Source organism: Podarcis filfolensis, assembly GCF_964270895.1.
Source record: "Podarcis filfolensis genome assembly, chromosome: 9".
In the NCBI taxonomy this organism is placed as follows: domain Eukaryota; kingdom Metazoa; phylum Chordata; class Lepidosauria; order Squamata; family Lacertidae; genus Podarcis; species Podarcis filfolensis.
Window position 1 is genome coordinate 5,771,410 of NC_139610.1, and position 20,830 is coordinate 5,792,239.

The window sequence follows — 20,830 nt, forward strand, 5'->3', positions numbered from 1 at the left end:
ACAGGGCATCTCGGCAGCACATGTCACCCCCATGTGCCTGTTTACATGGCTGGCTCTGCCACAGTATGTGTCTGTCCATGCATGTTTGTGTCATTCTGGGTGCATGCGCTCCCCTCCCCTCCATGAGCGCTCAGCAGCGCATGCATATTCCCAAGGCTGGGTGACATGGGGCCATTTTGTGATTTCATGCCTGCCTGCTTGGAGGGTTTTTCCGCTCCTCCCTTTGACAGCCTGCCCAGTGCACGCCAAGGGAGCCCCTGAGGCTCAGTGTTCAGGGGGGACAAGGCCTGGCGCATGAAGGGTGAGAGACAGGACCCTTTGGAAGTCAGGGGCAGCATTAACAGCGATGCTCAGTAAATTGCAGAGAAGGCACCTACTGGCACACAGTGGCTCTCCTGTTTCTGAGCACAATTCAAAGTGTTGGTGCTGACCTTTAAAGCCCTGAACGGCCTCGGTCCTGAAGGAGTGTCTCCACCCCCATCGTTATGCCCGGACACTGAGGTCCAGCACCGAGGGCCTTTTGGCGGTTCCCTCACTGCGAGAAGTGAGGTTACAAGGAACCATGCAGAGTGCCTTCTTGGTAGTGGCACCCGTCCTGTGGAACGCCCTCCCACCAGATGTCAAAGAGAAGAACAATTACCACCAGACTTTTAGAAGACATCTGAAGGCAGCCCTCTTTAGAGAAGCTTTTCATGTTTAATAGACCACTGTATTTTAATACTTTGTTGGACGCCACCCAGAGTGGCTGAGGAAACCCAGCCAGATGGGCAGGGTATAAACAATAAATTTTCTATTCTATTCTATTCTATTCTATTCTATTCTATTCTATTCTATTCTATTCTATTCTGTTCTATTCACAAAGTTGAAGTATGCTCCCTGCCTTTAAATTCCCTGGAGCTCAAGGCAGGGCAATGTGGCCACGATCTCGCTTGGAAGAGAGGCACCTATCCAAACCTAAACAAGCAGCATTGCACTCACTTTTGCCTGCTGCATCCCAGGCCTCTCCCAAGAAGCTCAGAGATGGATCCGTTTTAGCATCACAGCAACTCATGAGGTAGCCTAGGTTGAGAAACAGCAACTCATCCAAACCCTCTCCAGGGATTTGAACCCTGGAGCTGGTCTCACCCACCTCAAGCACAGCACTTGCTAGTCACTATGCCACACTGCCTCTTGGCTCCAGTTTCCTGCAATTCACCTTCTTGGCACTGAAGACCACAGTCTGGTCACAAAGGGCAGCAGGTGCTTCACAAGCCTGGCCTAGGCTGAACTTCAGGGGCTGCAAGAGAAAGCACACAGGCCCACCTGATATCAACATCCAGGTCTAGACTTCTAACCAGTTCAGAGCAAAACAAGCACACAAGTCTTCAATTGGTAACAAACAAAGCATAACCAGAACGACGCAGGCATCAATCTGCAGAGCTTTCAGACTTTTCTCATTTTAGCAAACATTCAATAAAGCTCAGGCAACAAGTTGACTTCAGTTCATGTCAACACTCAATGCTTCCTCTTCATTTTGTAATTGTTCCTGTTACAACATCCACACATCTGCACTGTCAAAATCCTCTTTCCATATCCCTTTCGACTCTAAGTAGGTAAGCTTAAGGTAGAGGCACTTGCGTTCATCCCCACCCCCCACCCCCTTGTGCTGGGGAACTAAGCTGTTCTCCATCCATGACATATTCTTGAGCAAGCGTGAGTCACGCTTAAGCTCAGGGCCCTAACCTGTAAGGAAAGAAATGGGAATTATGTTAATAGGTAGCCTGTCAAAAAAGTAGAGAATATTCATTTTGTGCATTTTGCAGGCAGGTGGGTTAGAAACATACAAATGCTTCATTTTCCTGGTTCTGGAAATGTTTCAGGACATTAAAGAAGAAAGATCTTGTTGCTGCTGTTCTTCTTTAACGCAGCGCCATCAATACACATGATGCTTCCCTTTCCATACGCCCCAAAGACAAGGCCTTGCCCCAAGGAGCATACAGTTTTTGCCAACAGTTGAACAGGGCAGGTGAGAGAGCAGCAGCAGAACAGAGCCGAGGGTGGGCAAAGAATGACCGAAACAAGGGAGGAAGGCAGGAGAAGCAAGGGAGTGAATGCCTGGGAGAGCAATTTTTTTATTTGGAAATGTTCTAAACTGCACCATCACCCAAACTGTGAATTCCAGGGTAGTGTTTGTAAGAATCAAATCAGGGTAAGGGTGTAGCTCAGTGGCAGAGTGCCTGTTTAGGAAAAATGAGAAGAGCATAGCATTATGTTGAGCCCAATGAATTTGCAAAGCTTAAACTGCAAGTCTTTTTTGTTGTAGAAAATAAAGACCAGGGCTTGTTAGAAGCGGCACGTTCTGCTTTTAACTGAACCCTTGTGAAGGAACGACCATCATATCCCAGACTGTTGCTCAAGCAAAGAAAGAAAAGGGAAGTCAATGACATTTTGCCGATGGCAGTCCTGCAGGTGTAGACGACCCTAGTTTGGTGCACTCTCTCTCTCTCTCTCTCCAAGGTATTCTGCCTTAGCTCTGTAGATTTACATTTCTTTGGACATTTTAATCCTCAGACATAGTGCATTGTAATCTTGAAAAATCAAAGCAGATATAAATGGATTCCTCTTCACTGCTGCTACCTAAATCACGCAACGGGAAGAGAGAGTGAACTCCAAGGACGCTGCTGCCATCTGGAAAGTGCTGCATTTTGCTATTACCATTTTCCATTGACATGCCAGCTTGTAATGTGCAATAATTGCTCTGAAAATTATAATATTGCGTTCGTCTTTTCAACAGTCATGCAAGTTAGGTCCCTGCAAATGGGGAGCTGAGCTGGAGAGGAGGAATTTCTCTGGTGCTACCAAGTGAGTCCTTGGCACAGGTGAGACTTGAATCCAGATCTCCCTAGCCTTGTCTTGGGAAGACTCTGAAAAGCAGGATAAAAAATATAGGAAATAAATATGGAATAAATGTTTCTTCCTGAAGTAATGCACAGACTGGAATTTTGCCGCTTTCCAAATTTTTGCAATACAGTTCTTGGCTCAAGAAATGTACCAACATTTATTTTTTTAAAGTGCCTGGTTTAGGATAACATTATTTTGGAAATGCATGAATGGGGATAAAATGCACATTTCAATGTGGTTTTGTTTTTGAAATAATATGTATTAAAGAATGGATTTAAGCAGGGATTTAAAAACACAAACACCGGTATATATTTAAATTTAGTTTTTGTACAGAGTTTTTGTTGCTGTTTTTAGAGAGAAATCACCTGTTAATGTGGAAACAGCGCAGAATGAATTTACAAATAACTGTGCGTGAAATGCATGTGTTACAAAAATGTACTGAGCGACCCACCCCTGCCCTTTAGAAGGCCCTGGCTCCTTCCTTTTTGCATTTCTCTCTGCCCCTCAAAAAACACCACTGCAGATCCCAGTTAAACTTGGGGGGGGGGCACCTCTCTCCCACATGCCCATATGCCTGCTCTTGGCTCTTGTTGGAGGCAACTGAACTGCTCTGCTGCCTTCTGTGTGACTTAACGGCGTAAGTCTCATAGGAGAGAACGCATTCTCCTAAGGAGCCCTGATTCAATCTGAAGGCTGCCCTGCCTCCGTTGGAAGGGGGTGCGGGGGAGAAGATCAGCCTGTCTCCTTGAGACGAATCTAGTTTTCAAAGGGTAGTCTGGAGTTCTGCTAGGCGTCCTCCCCCCCCCCTTTAGGTTTCAGCTTCTATCCACAGATGAAAATAGAAGGAGAGAGCCAAGGCTGTCCTCCGCTGAGCTTGTGCCCATCACATGGGATTTTCAAGGCCTCCATCTCCCTCTCGCTTTGAGCAAGGTTCCTTGTGGAGGCCTCAGAACAAGTGAAGAGGACGCCTTGCTTGCCCAGGCAGCAGCATCCCAGCCAGTGACAGGAAGCATCCTGGTGGTGCTGGAGATATAGAAATATTTTTTAAGTGTTACATGGATTTTGCAAATAATAACAACATCTATAAATAAAACAGCAAAAGCACAGCTCTGCTCTGGATGATGTCACCAACTCACCAGGGTCAGAAGGAACTCTTTTGCAAATAAGTGGGTTGGTTGCTTCTGTCAGTGGGCATCCTTTCAGCAGCGCCCACCCACCCCCTGTGAATCCTTATGTGGCTCCCTTTGTCCCCCTCCTTCATGGAGTTGAGAGCTGGGACCCTTGACGATGTCATCAACTGCCAAGATCCCAAAGAGGCTGCTTCCGGTATCAATTGCATTTGATTTCCATTGCTGGAAACCATGCGTGGGATCCAAACATGGTGGAAGAGCAGGATATCTATCTACGGTCATACCTCGGGTTGAATGTGCTTCGGGTTGAGCGTGTTCGAGTTGCGCTCCGCGGCAACCTGGAAGTAATGGAGTGTGTTACTTCCGGGTTTCGCCGCTTGCGCGTGCGCAGATGCTCAAAATGACATTGCGCGCATGTGCAGAATTGGCGCAATCGTGCACATATGTGCCGTCGCTAGTTAGGTTTGCTTCTGGATGCGAACGGGGCTCCAGAACGAATCCCGTTCGTATCCAGAGGTATCTATCTATCATCTATCTATCATCTATCTATCTATCTATCATCTATCTATCTATCTATCTATCTCTATCTATCTATCTATCATCTATCATCTCTGGCAGTGAGCCTCCTTTCAGTTCTGTGACATGAGGGGCAGCTGCCTCATACCAGGTCAGGGTGTAGGCCCATCTAGTTTAGATGGAGAGTGCTTTCCCAGTTCCACCTGGAGATGTCAGAAATGGAACTTGAGAGGCACGAGAGGCTAGCAGCGGTTCTCAACCTGTGGGTCCCCAGATGTTGTTGGACTACAACTCCCAGCATCCCTAGCTAGCAAGGCCAGAGCTCAGGGATGATGGGAGTTGTAGTCCAACAACATCTGGGGACCCACAGGTTGAGAACCGCTGGTAATGCTTTCCCACTGAGCTACAGTTATTTCAAGGTGCCAAAGAGATCTTCGTTGTGATCCTAGCAGCAGAACTGAGGGCACACTGATCTTCTCTGGGCGCGCCACCTTTATTCGGTGATGACATCCTGCATGTGGAACACCATCACCTGGCAGGTTCAAAAGCAAAACCAGACCTACCATTAGGCAGAACAAAGTGGGGTTAGGCCCCTCGCCATTCCTTGTGAGATGTACCTCCCCCCCCCCCCGGGGCAAAACTAGGCTTTATTTCACTTGAGTCCAAGACCCAGTTTGGCAAACCCACCCACATGCATTTGCGCGTGCATGCGAGTGAGCGCGCGCACACACACACACGGGCTGGAAGCCTCAATGGCACGCCTCTGGAGGCTTCATCCAGGGCAAAAAAGCAAGCTAGCCCCCCCTAGCTTCGGCACTTACCTGCCTGGCCTCCCAGTTGTCTATCCACCCCCCAACTGGCGAACTAGCTGCCTGGGCTCCCACACCCACTTGCTTCCTCAGCCTCTGGCACCCAGCACCCCCTGGCCAGCCCCAGAGGCACCATTCGCCCAGGGAGCTTGTAGCCAGGGCTGCTGCAACAAACAGGCGCACAAGCCTTTGATAGGCAGAGATGCAAGAGGGCATCAGAGGAAGGAGGGAAGGAGGGACAGAGGCCTGCGGTACCCCTGACCACCATGGCACATTGGTTGAAAACCACTGCAATAGTGTTATGAGTTTATGTGGGGAGGGATCAGTCTGGCTAACACCTTCTGCACCTTCCAAAAGTGCAGTTGTAGGATCTAGGACAGTGGTGTCCAAACTTTTTTCAAAGAGGGCCAGATTTGATGAAGTGAAGAGCCACGAGGGCCACCCAAAGGGCCACCCAAAGTAGTTGTTGAGATTTTTTTAGGGTTGAAGTTGTTGAGCTCTTTTTTTAGGATTTTACCCCAGGAAATAAACTGCCACAGATTAAACCGACCAGTGGGCTGGATTAGGCCCCTGAAATGGACTTTGGACATGCCTGATCTAGGAGAAAACCAGTTCATTTATTAATGGAATGACTATTTGCTGGCTACTTAAGTACTGTGATTTAGAAGTGCATTTCCATTGGAAAAAAGTAGGTAGAAGAACAATGGGCTGAGTTGAGTGAAGAGTGAGCTGGAAGCTCAGTGCTGGAGGGAGAGAAACATCAATTGCTCTGTGCTTGTCACCCCTCCCCCCAAAACAGAATGGGGAAGTAAACTTCGTCGGGATATTAACACTGTGAGCACCTTAAGCCTCTGCTCCCTCTGTGTGTACATGTGTATCCATATAAGGTGGTACCTCAGGTTACATACGCTTCAGGTTACAGACTCCGCTAACCCAGAAATAGTACCTCGGGTTAAGAACTTTGCTTCAGGATGAGAACAGAAATCGTGCAGTGGCGGTGTGGTGGCAGTGGGAGGCCCCATTAGCTAAAGTGGTGCTTCAGGTTAAGAACAGTTTCAGGTTGGTACCACTGTATTCTAAAGACCCCACAGTCTCTGCTGACCTTCATTCCAAGGAAACAAAGCACTTGAAGCCCCCGGAGTCTCTCACTGCTGGGAAACTGAGGTATCTCACAATATGTACAGCTTATGACACTTCTATGTACAGCTTAAATGCATGTTTGTATTACCTACACACCTGCACACACACTCTGTGCTTCTTTTGCATGCATTTAAGCTACACTACAGGTTTACTACAGGGACGCGGGTGGCGCTGTGGGTTAAACCGCAGAGCCTAGGACTTGCCAATCAGAAGGTCGGTGGTTCGAATCCCCGCGACGGGGTGAGCTCTTGTTGTTCGGTCCCTGCTCCTGCCAACCTAGCATTTCGAAAGCATGACAAAGTGCAAGTAGATAAACAGGTACCGCTCCGGCAGGAAGGTAAACGGTGTTTCCGTGCGCAGCTCTGGTTCGCCACATGACCCAGAAGCTCGGCCAATAAAGCAAGATGAGCGCCGCAACCCCAGAGTCGGCCACGACTGGACCAAATGGTCAGGGGTCCCTTTACCTTTACCTTTAAGCTACACTACAGGTTTGTCGCAGGTGACCTCTTGCCTTTGGTTCCCCTCTTTCCCATTTCCCCCTTTAAGCTCATCACTTTCTCTCTGTGTAACTTATCTATCAGCTGAGCATAAACCCTTCTTGCAACTAAGGAAGCGGGTTATACTCCGTGCAAGAGTTACTTCCACAACAAACCTGTCTTTGCCACGAGATACTTTGTGGTTTTCTTGCAACAGACTAACACAGAGCTACCCACTCTGGAAGATGCGCGAGGTTCGTCACACCAGTCAACAGCTTTAATCTTTTTTTACGAAGGCAGAGAAGAAGGCGGTGCTGGAGCGCGAGCGAGGGGGCGGAGTGGGCGAGCAGAGCCAAACTGCCACACCGTCGGAGGCGAGGTCAGATGAGCGTGAGGGTCCCTGGAAAGTGAGCTACTGCCCACCGCAAGGGGGCGCCCCCTCCTCGCGGCCGGCTCCGTCAGCCACAGACGCGCGCAGACGCTCCGAAGCAGCAGTCGCTGTCCGCGCTCCGTGGTGCTGAACGCAAAGCCGCGCGGCGGTCCGAAGGAAGGGAGCGGATTCATTCGGCACTGCTGGGAGCTTTCGGAACTGTCCGCCTCCCGCCGGTGCTGAAGCCCAGCGGAATCCCGGACCATTCCTTCTGCAGCAGAGCCAGATCTCCCAATGAGCAACGGGATCCCCAACAGGAGACGATGCTGATTTAGATCAAACCTGGTCGCTGGGCTTTGACAAGCCGGCCAAGCTCAAGTCCCCATCTTTTTTCTTGCCTTGATCCTAACTCTTGCTCCAGCAACTTCCTCCCCTCCTCAACACAGCTAGTCATGGCTTTCATGGTGAAGTCCATGGTTGGTGGGCAACTGAAGAACCTCACCGGCGGACTGGGAGGAGAAGAGAAAGGAGAAGGGGAGAAATCCCCAGCTGAAGCCCAGGGGATGACGAAGGAAGAATACGAAGAGTACCAGAAGCAGCTAGTGGAAGAAAAGTAAGTATTGGGTGATGAAGGGCTCCTTTTTGTGTCTGTCCAGTTATACTGCAACCAAGAGCCTTGGCACAAGCATTCATGGAGAAGAGCCCACTTCATGAGAGCCATGGCTATCCCTTTGGAGAATATCACATGACTCTTTCTGTATGTAACTTTTAGAAACCATAGCCGTATGTGTCTTTTATGGTCTTAGTTTGCATGGTAGATTAGCAGGAGAGGAGAGGGAGAAAGAAATTGCTTGATAACCCCCTTTAAGGAAATTCCAGAGCAAAATCAAGATCAGACCAGGGAAATGTGAGTGATTTGATTGCAGCTCATGACATATTATGCATTTCAATGTAGAGCCTGGCCAGAGGACTCAAGGCAAGCAAGTCTGAGATGAAGGGGATTCTGAACTTTGCCTCATCTCAGACTCATCCCACCACCAACCCTGTTGAGGTAAATGACTATTATTCCCAGGTCTAGAATCAGGATCTCAGAATCAGGAGACGTCTGGGCTGCTGTGAGCAAGTTCCGTGAATCAACATCTGAAGAACAATTGAAGTGTGGGTCCAAGTCTAAGCTTATTCACTGATCGCACCAGTTTATATCTTTAAGGAAGGAGAGAAATAGACTAAAGGGAATATAGGAAGCGCATGCGAGTTCACACAGAGAGATAATAAAGATCCCTCCATGAACATCCAATACTACACACACAGTAAAATTTATTTCCCAAGAAACTGCTTTTGTATTGTTGTCCAGGGATTGTATCTTGAGCATCAAACAGCGGTATACAAAAGAGAGGACATTTGAAAACCTCATGCTGGCTCCACTGGATTGATTCTAGCAGGATGTTAAAAAGTACACGCCTACAATAAAAATAGGGCAATTTTAAAAATAAATTTAAAATAGCGCTAAGCAGTGTCTGTGCAAAAATAAATCCCTTGCTCTAAGCAGTTTTTATGCAAAGTTCAGACCCAAATCCTCCCCTTTTTGGATGTCGACATATGAATCTGGGCTACAGAAGGCGCCCTGTGGAAGCTGATCTTTCCATTTAAGCCCAAACTGGGTTAAAGAGATCCTCTGCCTTAGTTCCTCCCAAATAAGTGGTGAAGGGAAAGAGGAAGTGAACCCGGGACTTTACATTTGTTGTGGAAGGCGGGGAATGTTAGTAATGCATTTTAATGAACCCCTAATCTTTTAATCCGCTTTTGCCTTCAAGAGATGGGATTGTTTTCTCAGGAAAAACTACATCTCACTATAGCTCCCTGCCTCCCCCCACCCCCGGAAGTTGGAGTTTAGATTATTCACCATTTCTGATTTTGAAAAGGGGGGAAGTATCTATGGCTGCATTTACACACAATTTTTAAATGCCGTTTTGCTCCCGCAGCAACCATTTGCTTCCTGTAGTAGTTTGCATGCATAATTTCACTGTGTTTCACCTGTCTCTCCCACCCGCAGTTAGCTTCCAAGCCTTGTGCTGAGCAGTTTTCCCTGCTGTCCATTTAATGCATCAAGTGGCATTCCAGAAAATTCTGAAGTGCAAGAACTGATTGTGGCAGCCCCTGTAGTCACTCCACCCCTGAGGATTTTTTTTGCAAACGCACAGGCGTTTGTATTGATTCATATATGCACATATGTCCTTACACCTCCCAAAGAGCAGCGGTGCATAAATAGCACTATACCCACTTTGTTATAGTCTGCCAGCAGTCGCAGGATAAATTCGACTGGTAAACACAATGAGCTTTAATAAAATATTTCCAGCCAGTTCAAACATAACCTTTAGCATTTAATTATAAATGAAAAGAAATCTTGCAAAGAAGTCTTGCATTTAAATTGCATGTGTCTAGTAGGAACGCCATGGAGGAAAAGGAAAGAAGTATCCAGACTCCTCAATTACTTTCTTCATTCTCTTCCTTCTGCCTTGCTAATCTGCCACAAACAAATTTGAAAGCCTCAGTATCAACTCATTCACTTGCCAGAGCAAAACAAAAACAAAAACCATTAATTACCCTGCTGTACCCTTGTCTACATCACTACAGTCCTCTTTGCAAAGAGGACAAAGCAGCCTACTTTTTTAAAAAAGAAAAAGAAACATTCTATGCTGCAATTTATGTTCTGGAGAACAGATCACATCAGCACCATCACTCAGGTGGCAATCCTACACACACTTGTCTGGGTGGAAGCCCCACTGAACTGTCAAGCACAGGTCTTCTGGGGAACTTAGATCTACTCCTGGATTTGCATAAAACACCTAAATCACACTGAAGACCTACCATTGCAAGGCATATTAGCGGCACATTGATAGAAGCATTATGTCATTAGTGATCCAGGAAAGTTACTCTTGAATTGTTTTATTTACTTATTTTTTTAAAATTGCATACAACTGTATCATAAAAAATATATACCAGAGGAGTTTACAATGATTAAAACATAAAACCATAAAAAGTTAGAAAAGTCATTCATGAGCAAATTCCTAGTTTGTTTGTTTTTATTTGGCCGGGCTGGCTCAGAGATCTGGTTGTTGAAAGACATTGGATATATTCAATTCTGATCATAATGTTTCCATAGAAATATATATATATTTAAACCCTACTAATATGCAAAGTGAGCTCACAATCACAAAAATGATGAAACTGGTTGGAAAAGGTCGTTTTTAGCTGAGGAACAAATGAGGTGTCAAAAAGAGCAATAATAATTCTTCTTTTCCTCCATACTTTGTTCATATAGTCCATTTAACTTAAGGCTTAGAACCTGTGGCCCACCAGATGTTGCTGGACTCCAACTCCCATCAACCCCAGACAGTATGGACCATGGTTTGGGGACGATGAAAGTGATAACCAGGCAACATCTGGGGCACCACAAGTTCCCCAGCCCAATACAACAGAGTCAGCTTCTGTTTTGCTCAGTATCATTTGATCTCCCCATCGTGAAGACCAATACTGCCTCCACTGACTCCCGGAAGCTGTACCAAAATCAGCCAGAAGTACTAGATATTTCCAGAGCTGCAAATGAACTTAGCCAAAGCACCTGGAGAGAGGAGATGTATTCAGTTGTCCCAGTGATTTTAGTGGAAGTAAAACTCTCCCGAGAATTGTGCTGCTGGGAGTCATGCACGAGACCTGCAAGGCACCTTTGCACACCTGGGCACCAGCTGGTTGTCAGGCACTCAGGAAGGGTGCACAAGGGGCTTTTGTCCAGGCCCCATCCTCATCTGCCCCACACCTGCCATCATAAACGACATCATATACGTCATATACATCATATACGGCAGGTGTAGGGTAGGTGGGCATGGCTTGATGGAAATGGCCTCACTGGCCAAATGGGTAAGCCTGCCTCAGAAGTTAACAAACAAGAGTCTACTTGTGGCCAATGTTAAGCTTCTCCATCCTTATCCAACTACACAACCCTCCTGTCCATGTTACTGTGGTCATAGAAGGGAGATAAGGAGGAGGTGAATGGCTGCTTATGGCTATAAGTCATTATGGCCATATTATTTGTGCCAATGTCTTGCTTGTGGGCTTCCCATAGGCATCTGGTTGGCCACTGTGGAAGCAGAATTCTGGACATCATGGGCATTCGGTCTTATCCAGCCTCAGGGCTCTTATGTTCTTAGATATTATGGGCTAGCTTTGATTCATTCGGGGATGGGAATACCTGGGGTGAAAGAACTCTCACAGCTATCCTACACTCCAGTCATTTGGTTAAATGAGCACCCTGAGACCATATCCCAGGATTTCTTAATATTAATTACTTCCAATTTGAATTAATTCCATACCACATAGTTTGTTATTCTCCATCATGGTTTTTTAAAAAACGATAAAAATAGGGATTTTTCTCTCTCTCCACACCTCCAGTATGTCCCAGTATGGGCATCCCAGTGTGCATTAGCCACTGTAAGTGTAAAACCCTGTGGTGGTCAGTGTTCTGGATTGTATAATGTTGAGGCTGAGATTCAGTGTTGTGTTGGTGGCGCTTAACAACTACAACTTACACAGGAACATGAAAAGAAGTCTTACACTGAATTAGACCCTTGGTCCACCTGGCCCAATCCTAGCCACAATGACCAGCAGTGGCTTACCAGGGTTCCAGGCGGCGAGTCTCCCTGTCCTACCTGGAGGTGCCACAAAGACCAGAACCTGGGATCTTTTGCATGCAAAGCAGGTGATCTGCCACTGAGCCCTTTCTGTTGACGATGCCTTATGAGGAACGGCTAAGGGAGCTGGGCATGTTTAGCCTGGAGAAGAGGAGGTTAAGGGGTGATATGATAGCCATGTTCAAATATATAAAAGGATGTCACATAGAGGAGGGAGAAAGGTTGTTTTCTGCTGCTCCAGAGAAGCGGACACGGAGCAATGGATCCAAACTACAAGAAAGAAGATTCCACCTAAACATTAGGAAGAACTTCCTGACAGTAAGAGCTGTTCAACAGTGGAATTTGCTGCCAAGGAGTGTGGTGGAGTCTCCTTCTTTGGAGGTCTTTAAGCAGAGGCTTGACAACCATATGTCAGGAGTGCTCTGTTGGTGTTTCCTGCTTGGCAGGGGGTTGGACTCGATGGCCCTTGTGGTCTCTTCCAACTCTATGATTCTATGATTATAATACATACAGTAAAATAATAGAATGAGTTGTTTTACATGCAAGGCTGTATAAAAAATAATAATTCTCTCTCTCTCTTTCTCTCTGATGTGTATGTTATCTGCAGCGTTACTGAGTATGAGTGGAGAAAGGGCACTGGCAATTATTCCAAGTTAATTAGGCGAGATTAAACAGAGTGTGATCTTGTGGATGCACTCTGACTAGCATCATATCAGCTGTGTGGAATGCTGAGGTTTGGAGCAGAGATTAATGGCCTGTACCGGGAAACTTCTCAGGCTTCCTCTGCCCTAGTGACCAAGACATTTGCTCGCCATGCCACGTGGGGCACACACATTGCAGCTAATCAACAACATCTTCTCCCAATGTTGTTTGCAGAATGGAGCGGGATGCCCAGTTTGCACAGCGCAAAGCAGAACGAGCCACCCTGCGGACCCATTTTCGGGATAAATACAGACTTCCCAAGGTAAGCCATCAGGCCTTTGCTGCAGGAGGAGGATGAGGGAAACCTGGGCAGATTTCCACAGGGATATTGCTGGTTGTATTAGGGTTGAGCAACAGCCAGATACCAGAGGAAGTGGAGGAAGAAATAACCAGAACCTTTGATGGCAGGGTGGGGAAACCATGACCGCCCAGATGGTGCTGAAACTTCAACTTCCATTGCCTCCAGCCTTCTTGACCAATGGGCAAGGGTGATGGGGACTGGAGCCCAGCAATATCTTGAGGGTCACAGCTTCTTTCCTCTTTCCTGTAGGGCAGGGGTGGGGAAGTTGTGGCCCTCCAGATGTTGCTACAGCTCCCATTATCAATGACCATTGGCTCTACTATCCAGGACAGTCCAACAACATCTGGAGAACCACAGCTCTTCTCCGGCCCTACTGTTGATGGAGACAGAGCATTAGGACTGAAGAGAAGGGTGGAAGTCAATATGTCGACCTTACGAGTCACGAGCCACCATACACAGAGTGGCTGATGCTGATAAAATGCCAGAGACACCCTGTGCTTGGAAATGGCTAATGGGAGAACGTGGCCCTCTTTTTAAGTTCACTCCAAAATGAGGCTGGAACCAGTCAGCAGTTCCTTGTTGAGGACACAGAGTAGATCAGCAGGTGAGTCCAGGCTCCATCCCTGACATCTTCCATTAAAAAGATCAAGGTCCAAGTGATGGGAAAGGCCCTTCTAAGCCTAAGACTTTTTAGAACTGCTGCCAGTCAGAATAGATGGATCTAGGTAAGGTGGGCAAGTCACCTGGCCTGGTTTAAGGGCAGCTGTCCTATGTTTCTTCTTTGGCACAGAACTACATGAGCTGTCTGAATATGAAACGGAAGTTGACACATCTCTGGATCTAGGGTCAAGGTCTGGGCCACTCCAAATTGTGGGTGATAGTCAACTAAGTTTTACACAGAGTAGAACTATTGAAATGAATGAGCATGACTAAGGCAAACCTTCCATACCTTTGTCTCCAGCCCAAAGCTTATTTCCCGTGCAATGCATTTCAGATAAAACTTCTCTGGACTGACACTTCAGAGTAGTAGCAGCCCTTCTGGTCCCAGGGTGGGTTACAGCCTTGGCCCAGTATACCTGAAGGAGCGTCTCCACCCCCATTGTTCAGCCCGAACACTGAGGTCCAGCTCCGAGGGCCTTCTGGCAGTTCCCTCACTGTGAGAAGTAAGGTTACAGGGAACCAGGCAGAGGGCCTTTTCGGTGGTGGTGCCCGCTCTGTGGAACACCCTGCCACCAGATGTCTATTTCCTTAACAACAACTATCTGATTTTTAGAAGACATCTGAAGGCAGCCCTGTTTAGGGAAGCTTTTAATGTTTGATCTTTTATTGTGTTTTTAATATCCTGTTGGAAGCCGCTCAGAGTGGCTGAGGAGGCCCGGCCAGATGGGTGGGGTATAAGTAATAAACTGTTGTTGTTGTTGTTGTTGCAATTTAAAATTCAGAATTAAAAACAAATTACAGTCACAGGAATAGGATAGATCCTGAAAACACACCTGTCCCAGGCAGTGACCTTCTGAGGGCAGTGGAATTACCAAGAAGGTGTTGGGAATCTGGGAACCTGATACAACAAACTTGCTAAATCTAAGCTGGACTGGATCTGGTCAGCGTCCGGATGGGAGGCCTCTTCGGCATTCCAGCTCTTGAGTTCCCTGGCAGAAGTGTGCCAGGATAGAAATGTAATACATGAAATATAAATGATAATCAAGTTATAGGAAGTTCAGACTGCAGACTGTTGTAGTACATAATAAGATATTCTTATGGATAAAACACCTTAGGAAAAAAAAAAGGGTGTTCAATTCCTCGCCATTTGTATGCTTTTATTTCTGTACCATGAAATAGCTCAGTGACGCTGGACTTTAAATGCATCATTACCTGCCATCGAAACAGCTGGTTTACTGGCTTAGTTGGCTGTAAGACCAGACATAATCAGGTTAATCCAACAAAATTTTGTATCAGTTAAGTTCTATTGAAATCAGCGGGACTTAAAATAGGTACAACTGAATTCCATCCCATTGCCTTCAGTGGGACTTTGTCATGATGAACACCTGTTGGATTGTGCCCTAAGGCCAGGACGGGGGTGGAGGGCTTTGTTCAGCCCGAGGGCTGCATCCCTTTCTGGGCAATCTTCTGGGGGCCACATTCCAGTGGTGGGCAGGGCCAGAGGAAAAAGTAGGTGGAACAATGAATGTGAATTTTGCCACTGTATTAGTTTCTGCACACACTTGTACAGCCCTGTACAAATGGCTCCTTCATCCACTTGTCCAGGGAATCAAAGGCATCATCAGAGTTCAAAGACACATTCCAGTTAGGCAATACAGCGATGAAGGAGGGCGCAAAGCAGAGCCAGTACAGAGAGTTGCTGGGAGGGGGGTTTGATCGGGGGGGGGCAGGGAAACCCCCCAGAGCCAGACAGAGAATCTTGGAAGGCTCCATTATTATTATATTTAAACTGCATTTTTTATAAAACATTTCTTCATAGTTTTAATGAGATTTATGTCTTTTCTTCTTATTTTTTATGCTTATTTCTGATCTTTGGAGTGTTAGAAATCGAATAGTGTGATGATACATATGACCTGTATGCATATATTCTGCCAATCTACCCATCCAGACTCAAATCTGCCCAATTCCAGATCTTTAGATCCAGGAATGACATCACCCCAATTCTATAGGTCTTGCTTGTAAAAATGCCTAGACAGCTGATCATTTCGGTTTAAGCTGGTTTAGTCCAGTTAGCTTCCATCAGGCTTAAAGCTGCAAGTTCATTTGGGGCCTCTGTGTGTGTGTTTTGCATGGTTGTGTATTTTTAAATACTTGAGCATCTTCAGAATAGAAAGAGAGCTGGAAAAAATATTTAAAGATGATGATGATGATGATGATGATGATGATGATGATGATAATAATAATAATAATAATAATACAGATTTTGTAGTAAAGCATGGAAATATTCATTCTGGAATCTTTCCATAAATGTTACAAGAGCTGCTCTAGTGTTGAGATTGTAATCAAATATTCTTGTTTTCTAAACACCAGACAAAAGCGGAGCTCTATCAAGAGGGTTAGAGCATGCACTCTGAAAAAGTCCCACATGGTCAAGGGCTGTCTAGGTGTTGTTCACCTGGTTATCTTTTTCACGGGTCTCTTACTAGCCTCTAGCCTCCCGGTTATCTTTGCTCTTTCTGGCAGTGAAAGACGGGCAAAGATAACTCTGATGCTCTCAGGTGGTCTTGGTCCAGGGCCATCCAATTGAAGCCACACAAAGAACTTGGCAATAAAGGCATCTTATTTTCACATGATGTCCCTCTCATACCACTGAATTTTGGGTCCTCCCTCCCCACTAGCACCTGATGTCCCCATCTGTCCAAAACCTGCATCCTTCTTCATGTTCATTTCGCTCTGGTTTTGCATGTCATAATTGTTTGTCGAGATGATCCTTCAAAGAAAAGGGCCACTTCTAGAGTACCAAATCATTCTGGTTTGCTGCATTGACATCTCAAGCAACCAGTAATGTGAGAAGCAGAGCAGAATGAGAGCATTCTGGCCCTCAGACACATGGCATGTGCCAGTGCTGAAGGAGTGACTGTTAAAACTAGAGAGAACTATTTGGTTGTTTACTCAAATTTTAGCTTTTAAAAAATAATTATTTGCTTTACAGCATAGCGATATTGGTTGCATGAAAATTGAGAATTGCACCTTTCTTTTTAAGTGCTATTGCTAAGTTTTCTAAGTTATCTTCATTGCTCTCTGTGTTACCCATATGGTCTCCAATGAAGTAATCTAGCATACTGTTCACTATCTTTTATATCAATATTAAAATGTTCTTGACTGTCATTATAATTCTCTCTTTCTTTTTACAGATGAGAGGACACCAAATGATTCTGGTTTTCCCAATGAGTTTGTGGTTGAGAATTTATTGGTTATATTTTTTATCCCAACTCTCCTCCATACACAGATCTTCTCCCCTCTCCATTTCATCATCACAACAGCCTTATGTGGTTGGCTAGAACAAGAGGTGGCGATTGGCCCAAGGCCATCTTCCTAGCTGAGTGGGAATTGAACTTGAGTTTCACTGATCTAACTCCAACCTAGCCACAAAACACACTGGCATCTGTTCAACCAACCAACCAGCCAGCCATTCCTCTCTCTCTCTCTCTCTCTCTCTCTCTCTCTCTCTCTCTCTCTCTCTCACACACACACACACACACACACACACTGCCTCCCTTCTATGTTTTGGTCCATGGCTGATTCCCACCACTAACCATAAATCGTCCAACACAATTGCCCAATGCCACTCAACTTCAATCTGTCCCAGACACCTCCAACACAACAGCGTCTTGTTCCACTTCATCAAAGCCCGTTTCCATGCTCTTAACTTCCAGAGTGTGATCATCACATCCATTTATGTTCTGATGGAGTCAGTCAGGCATGAGAGATTAAAACAGGACTGAATGGAAACATCTTTTCTCCAACTCCAGCATCATTCAGATCTTCCCACTCTTGAGGCCACCTGTCATGGCCGCCAGCTCCAGGACGCAGCAGTTGCTTCCCCAACCCCCAGGGAGAATGGGGTCAATTTATCCTGTTCTTCCTTCCCACCCTCTGTGCTTCAACCTCTTGAAGGCACCAAGGCTTGCTGGGCTTTAAATACCTGCCAGCAAACCTGGCAGTACTCACCTTCTTGTCCTGCCTTTCCCATGTCTTCCTGTGTGGAGGTGAGCCAGGAGATACGTTCACACCCCCATTGCTACCTGCTGCTGGCTTTGCAGTTTTGTCCCACTGTCACCATAGCAACAGGAGATGCAGTTGCTATTTCCCTCAGCAACCTGGCATTGAGTGGCCATTGCATTGGATCTCCGGCGTGGCTGGGCTTGGGCCCTAGACCATTATGGACTATTATGACCCCTGAGCCTAATCTCTCCCTCTCTTCTCTAATCACCACCATCCCCTTTAGAATGAAACAGATGACAACCAGATCCAGCTGGTCGGGGGTGATGTGGAGCTCCCCAAAGAGCTGGCCAAGATGATTGAGCAGGACAACGAAGAGGAGGAGGAAAAGGACTCTGTTATCGGACAGCTGACCAGCATCCAGAACCTGGACCTGGATTCCCTGAAGGACAAGGCCCAGGCCACGCTGGATGACATCAAGCAGTCCGCCGAGAAGTGTGCCGTCATGTGACCCAGCTGTTGCTCATCAGCAGAATAAGCCCCTCCCCCTCCCAAGTTGTAAAGTGTGTCCCATTGTGGGGTGGGCTGTGGGCACAAAAGGGGAGTGCAAGGGTGCGGGTGGTTTATTAAAATTATCCAGCAGGCTCCTGTCAAGTTTGTCTTCCCCACCTAGGTGTGTGGGGGCTGGATACCCTTTTTCTAAACCACCGTCTCTTCCCTGTGAAAGATGTCTCAGTCCTTTCCGCCCCATAAGTGAATGTGAGGTGTGTCTGGAAGTCTCAGGTTCTAGAACAAGACTCTCCTCATCCTCCTCCCCACACAGCAGGGTGATGCCCAAGTGCTGCCTCTCTCTCCCCCCCCCCCATCTTTCCCCAGGGCTGACACAAGCCCTTTCAGCAGAGCAGGAAGAGAGCCATTTGCCGTTTCAGGACTATGGGCCTGAATGTGGGCAAACTGCCCCCACAAAACCCTCTACCTTACGTAGAACCATTTTTTGGCCTTCGCTCAAGTTCAAATGAAGGAGATGTGAAGCAAGGACTTGGCTGCAGGTGGACGTTTCCGTTCCTTTCGGCTTCAAGGAACAGAACTTGTCACCAATCAAAATGATGCCCTTGCCTCCTTTGTGTCTTCCAGGGACAAGGCATGGAGGGGTAGACCCTCCTTCCCATCCCTTCCTCCGACACGAAACCATAGCAATACGGATCAAACAATGACAATACTTTGCACTTAACGGCACCACAGATGCTTTGCAAAGGAAAGCAGAGTTGTGCCCCCATTTTACAGGTGGGGAAAACTGAGGCCCCAGTGTAGCCCAGCTCTTTGCCCCGGGCCATACTAAACTGGTTGGATGGAAGCTAAACTGGTTGGTGCTCAATCCACTGAAGGAAATGGCTGCCCTGTGAGTGTGACTTGTTTCAACTCCTTGTGTAGTGCTACGTTGTCGTGGGACCTCTCACCGTCCTTGCTTCCAACAAGAGGAGAAGGGGGACTTTCATCTCCGTGTCATGAATGTGGCAGTCAGTCTGTATGTTGTGCCGTGACCATGCAGTGCTCCTGTATGAGCCTCTACCTGCCGTGACACCCTCTTCCCGTGGTACTGTTGAAAACTGGTGGAATAAATGACAAGAGTTCTCTATGCATTTCTTTGTCTTGCCGTTTTGTACGCAAAAGATTGGATGGCCTGCCATGGCTCCCCAATTCTGCATGCCAGGAATGGGGAGCCATTTACCGCTCAAGGGCCGCCTTCCCTTCTGAGCAACTCTCTGCAGGCCACATGCCGGTGGTGGGTGGGGCCAGAGGCAAAAGTGGGTGGGCCAGGAATGTGAATTTTACCTTTGTAGAGCAAGCTGTAAGGGACGCGGGTGGCGCTGTGGCTTAAACTACAGAGCCTAGGACTTGCTGATCAGAAGGTCGGCGGTTCGAATCCCCGTGACGGGGTGAGCTCCCGTTGCTCGGTCCCAGCTCCTGCCAACCTAGCAGTTCGAAAGCACATCAAAGTGCAAGTAGATAAATAGGTACCGCTCCGGCGGGAAGGCAAACGGCGTTTCCGTGCGCTGCTCTGGTTCACCAGAAGTGGCTTAGTCATGCTGGCCACATGACCCGGAAGTTGTCTGCAGACAAACGCCGGTTCCCTCGGCCCATAGAGCGAGATGAGCGCCGCAACCCCAGAGTCGGTCACGACTGGACTTAATGGTCAGGGGTCCCTTTAGCTTTTAGAGCAAGCTGTGCCCCCTCTCAATCCTTCATCCAGACAAGGAAGAGGCACGGTCAGTGTTCAAGGACATATGTAGGCTTGGCAAAAAGGCAGGGACCCAGCCCAGCCAGCGAGTTGTGTGGCCTTGGAAGGGTCCCAAGGGCCAGACAGAGAGACCTCAAGGGCCACATTTGCCCCCCCCCCAAGCCTGAGGTTCTCCATTTATGCTGCACTTGTGCTGTTTTGTTCTCTTACAAGCCTAGACAGATGCAACCACTTCATCTACCAACTGATTCACGAAAAACAAACACACACAATGACGCACCAGCCTTGAAATGTGACTAGCAGACCTGTTGCTGTGCATGGCGCTGGGTGCTTCAGCTGCCAGATTGTTCCTTGACCACGTCAAGAGAAAAGTGGCTCCAGCACTGACAAGAGCACTCCTGGAAGCTCCTTGGGACTGATGAGGGCAGCCAAACTTCTGAAACTGCACAGGAAGTTCAGGTTGTTGTCAAAGGTCCCGGGCTGTTGCGGTGGCGGCGGCGGCCAGAGCTGCTTGTGCCACAAGAACCACAGGAAAAATGCCTGGCATCATTAGGAGTTCTTTGGCTGTACTAGTGGGCCCAATGAAGGGAGGTGGGGAGAACGGCAGAGGCAGACCAGGAGGCCCCTCAGGCCCTTTTTGGCCTGTGGACCAGAACTTCCCTGTGCCTGGTATGCACTGTGATCTGTTGTACAAACACTTTCTCACAAAGACACACCTTGTCTCAGTCAAAACTGGTCCTATTAGCCTGGATCAAGTGCATATTTACTCTAAAGGAAGACACATTGCAGCTCTCCAGGGTCTCTGGCACGGAAGGTAGTTCGAAAGCACCTCCGGGTGCAAGTAGATAAATAGGGACCGCTTACCAGCGGGAAGGTAAACGGCGTTCCGTGTGCTGCGCTGGCTCGCCAGATGCAGC

At 47.3% G+C, this 20,830-nt stretch overlaps 1 protein-coding gene across 1 annotated transcript; it reads left to right on the forward strand.

The window, feature by feature from the left end:
• The first annotated feature begins 7,295 nt into the window (after positions 1-7,295).
• On the forward strand, positions 7,296-19,314 carry CPLX3 (complexin 3). The gene is made up of 3 exons (XM_083572071.1): positions 7,296-7,934; positions 12,886-12,973; positions 17,961-19,314. The coding sequence occupies exons 1-3, from the start codon at positions 7,774-7,776 to the stop codon at positions 18,183-18,185; spliced, it is 474 nt and encodes a 157-aa protein (XP_083428197.1). The 5' UTR covers positions 7,296-7,773; the 3' UTR covers positions 18,186-19,314.
• Positions 19,315-20,830: the final 1,516 nt, after the last annotated feature.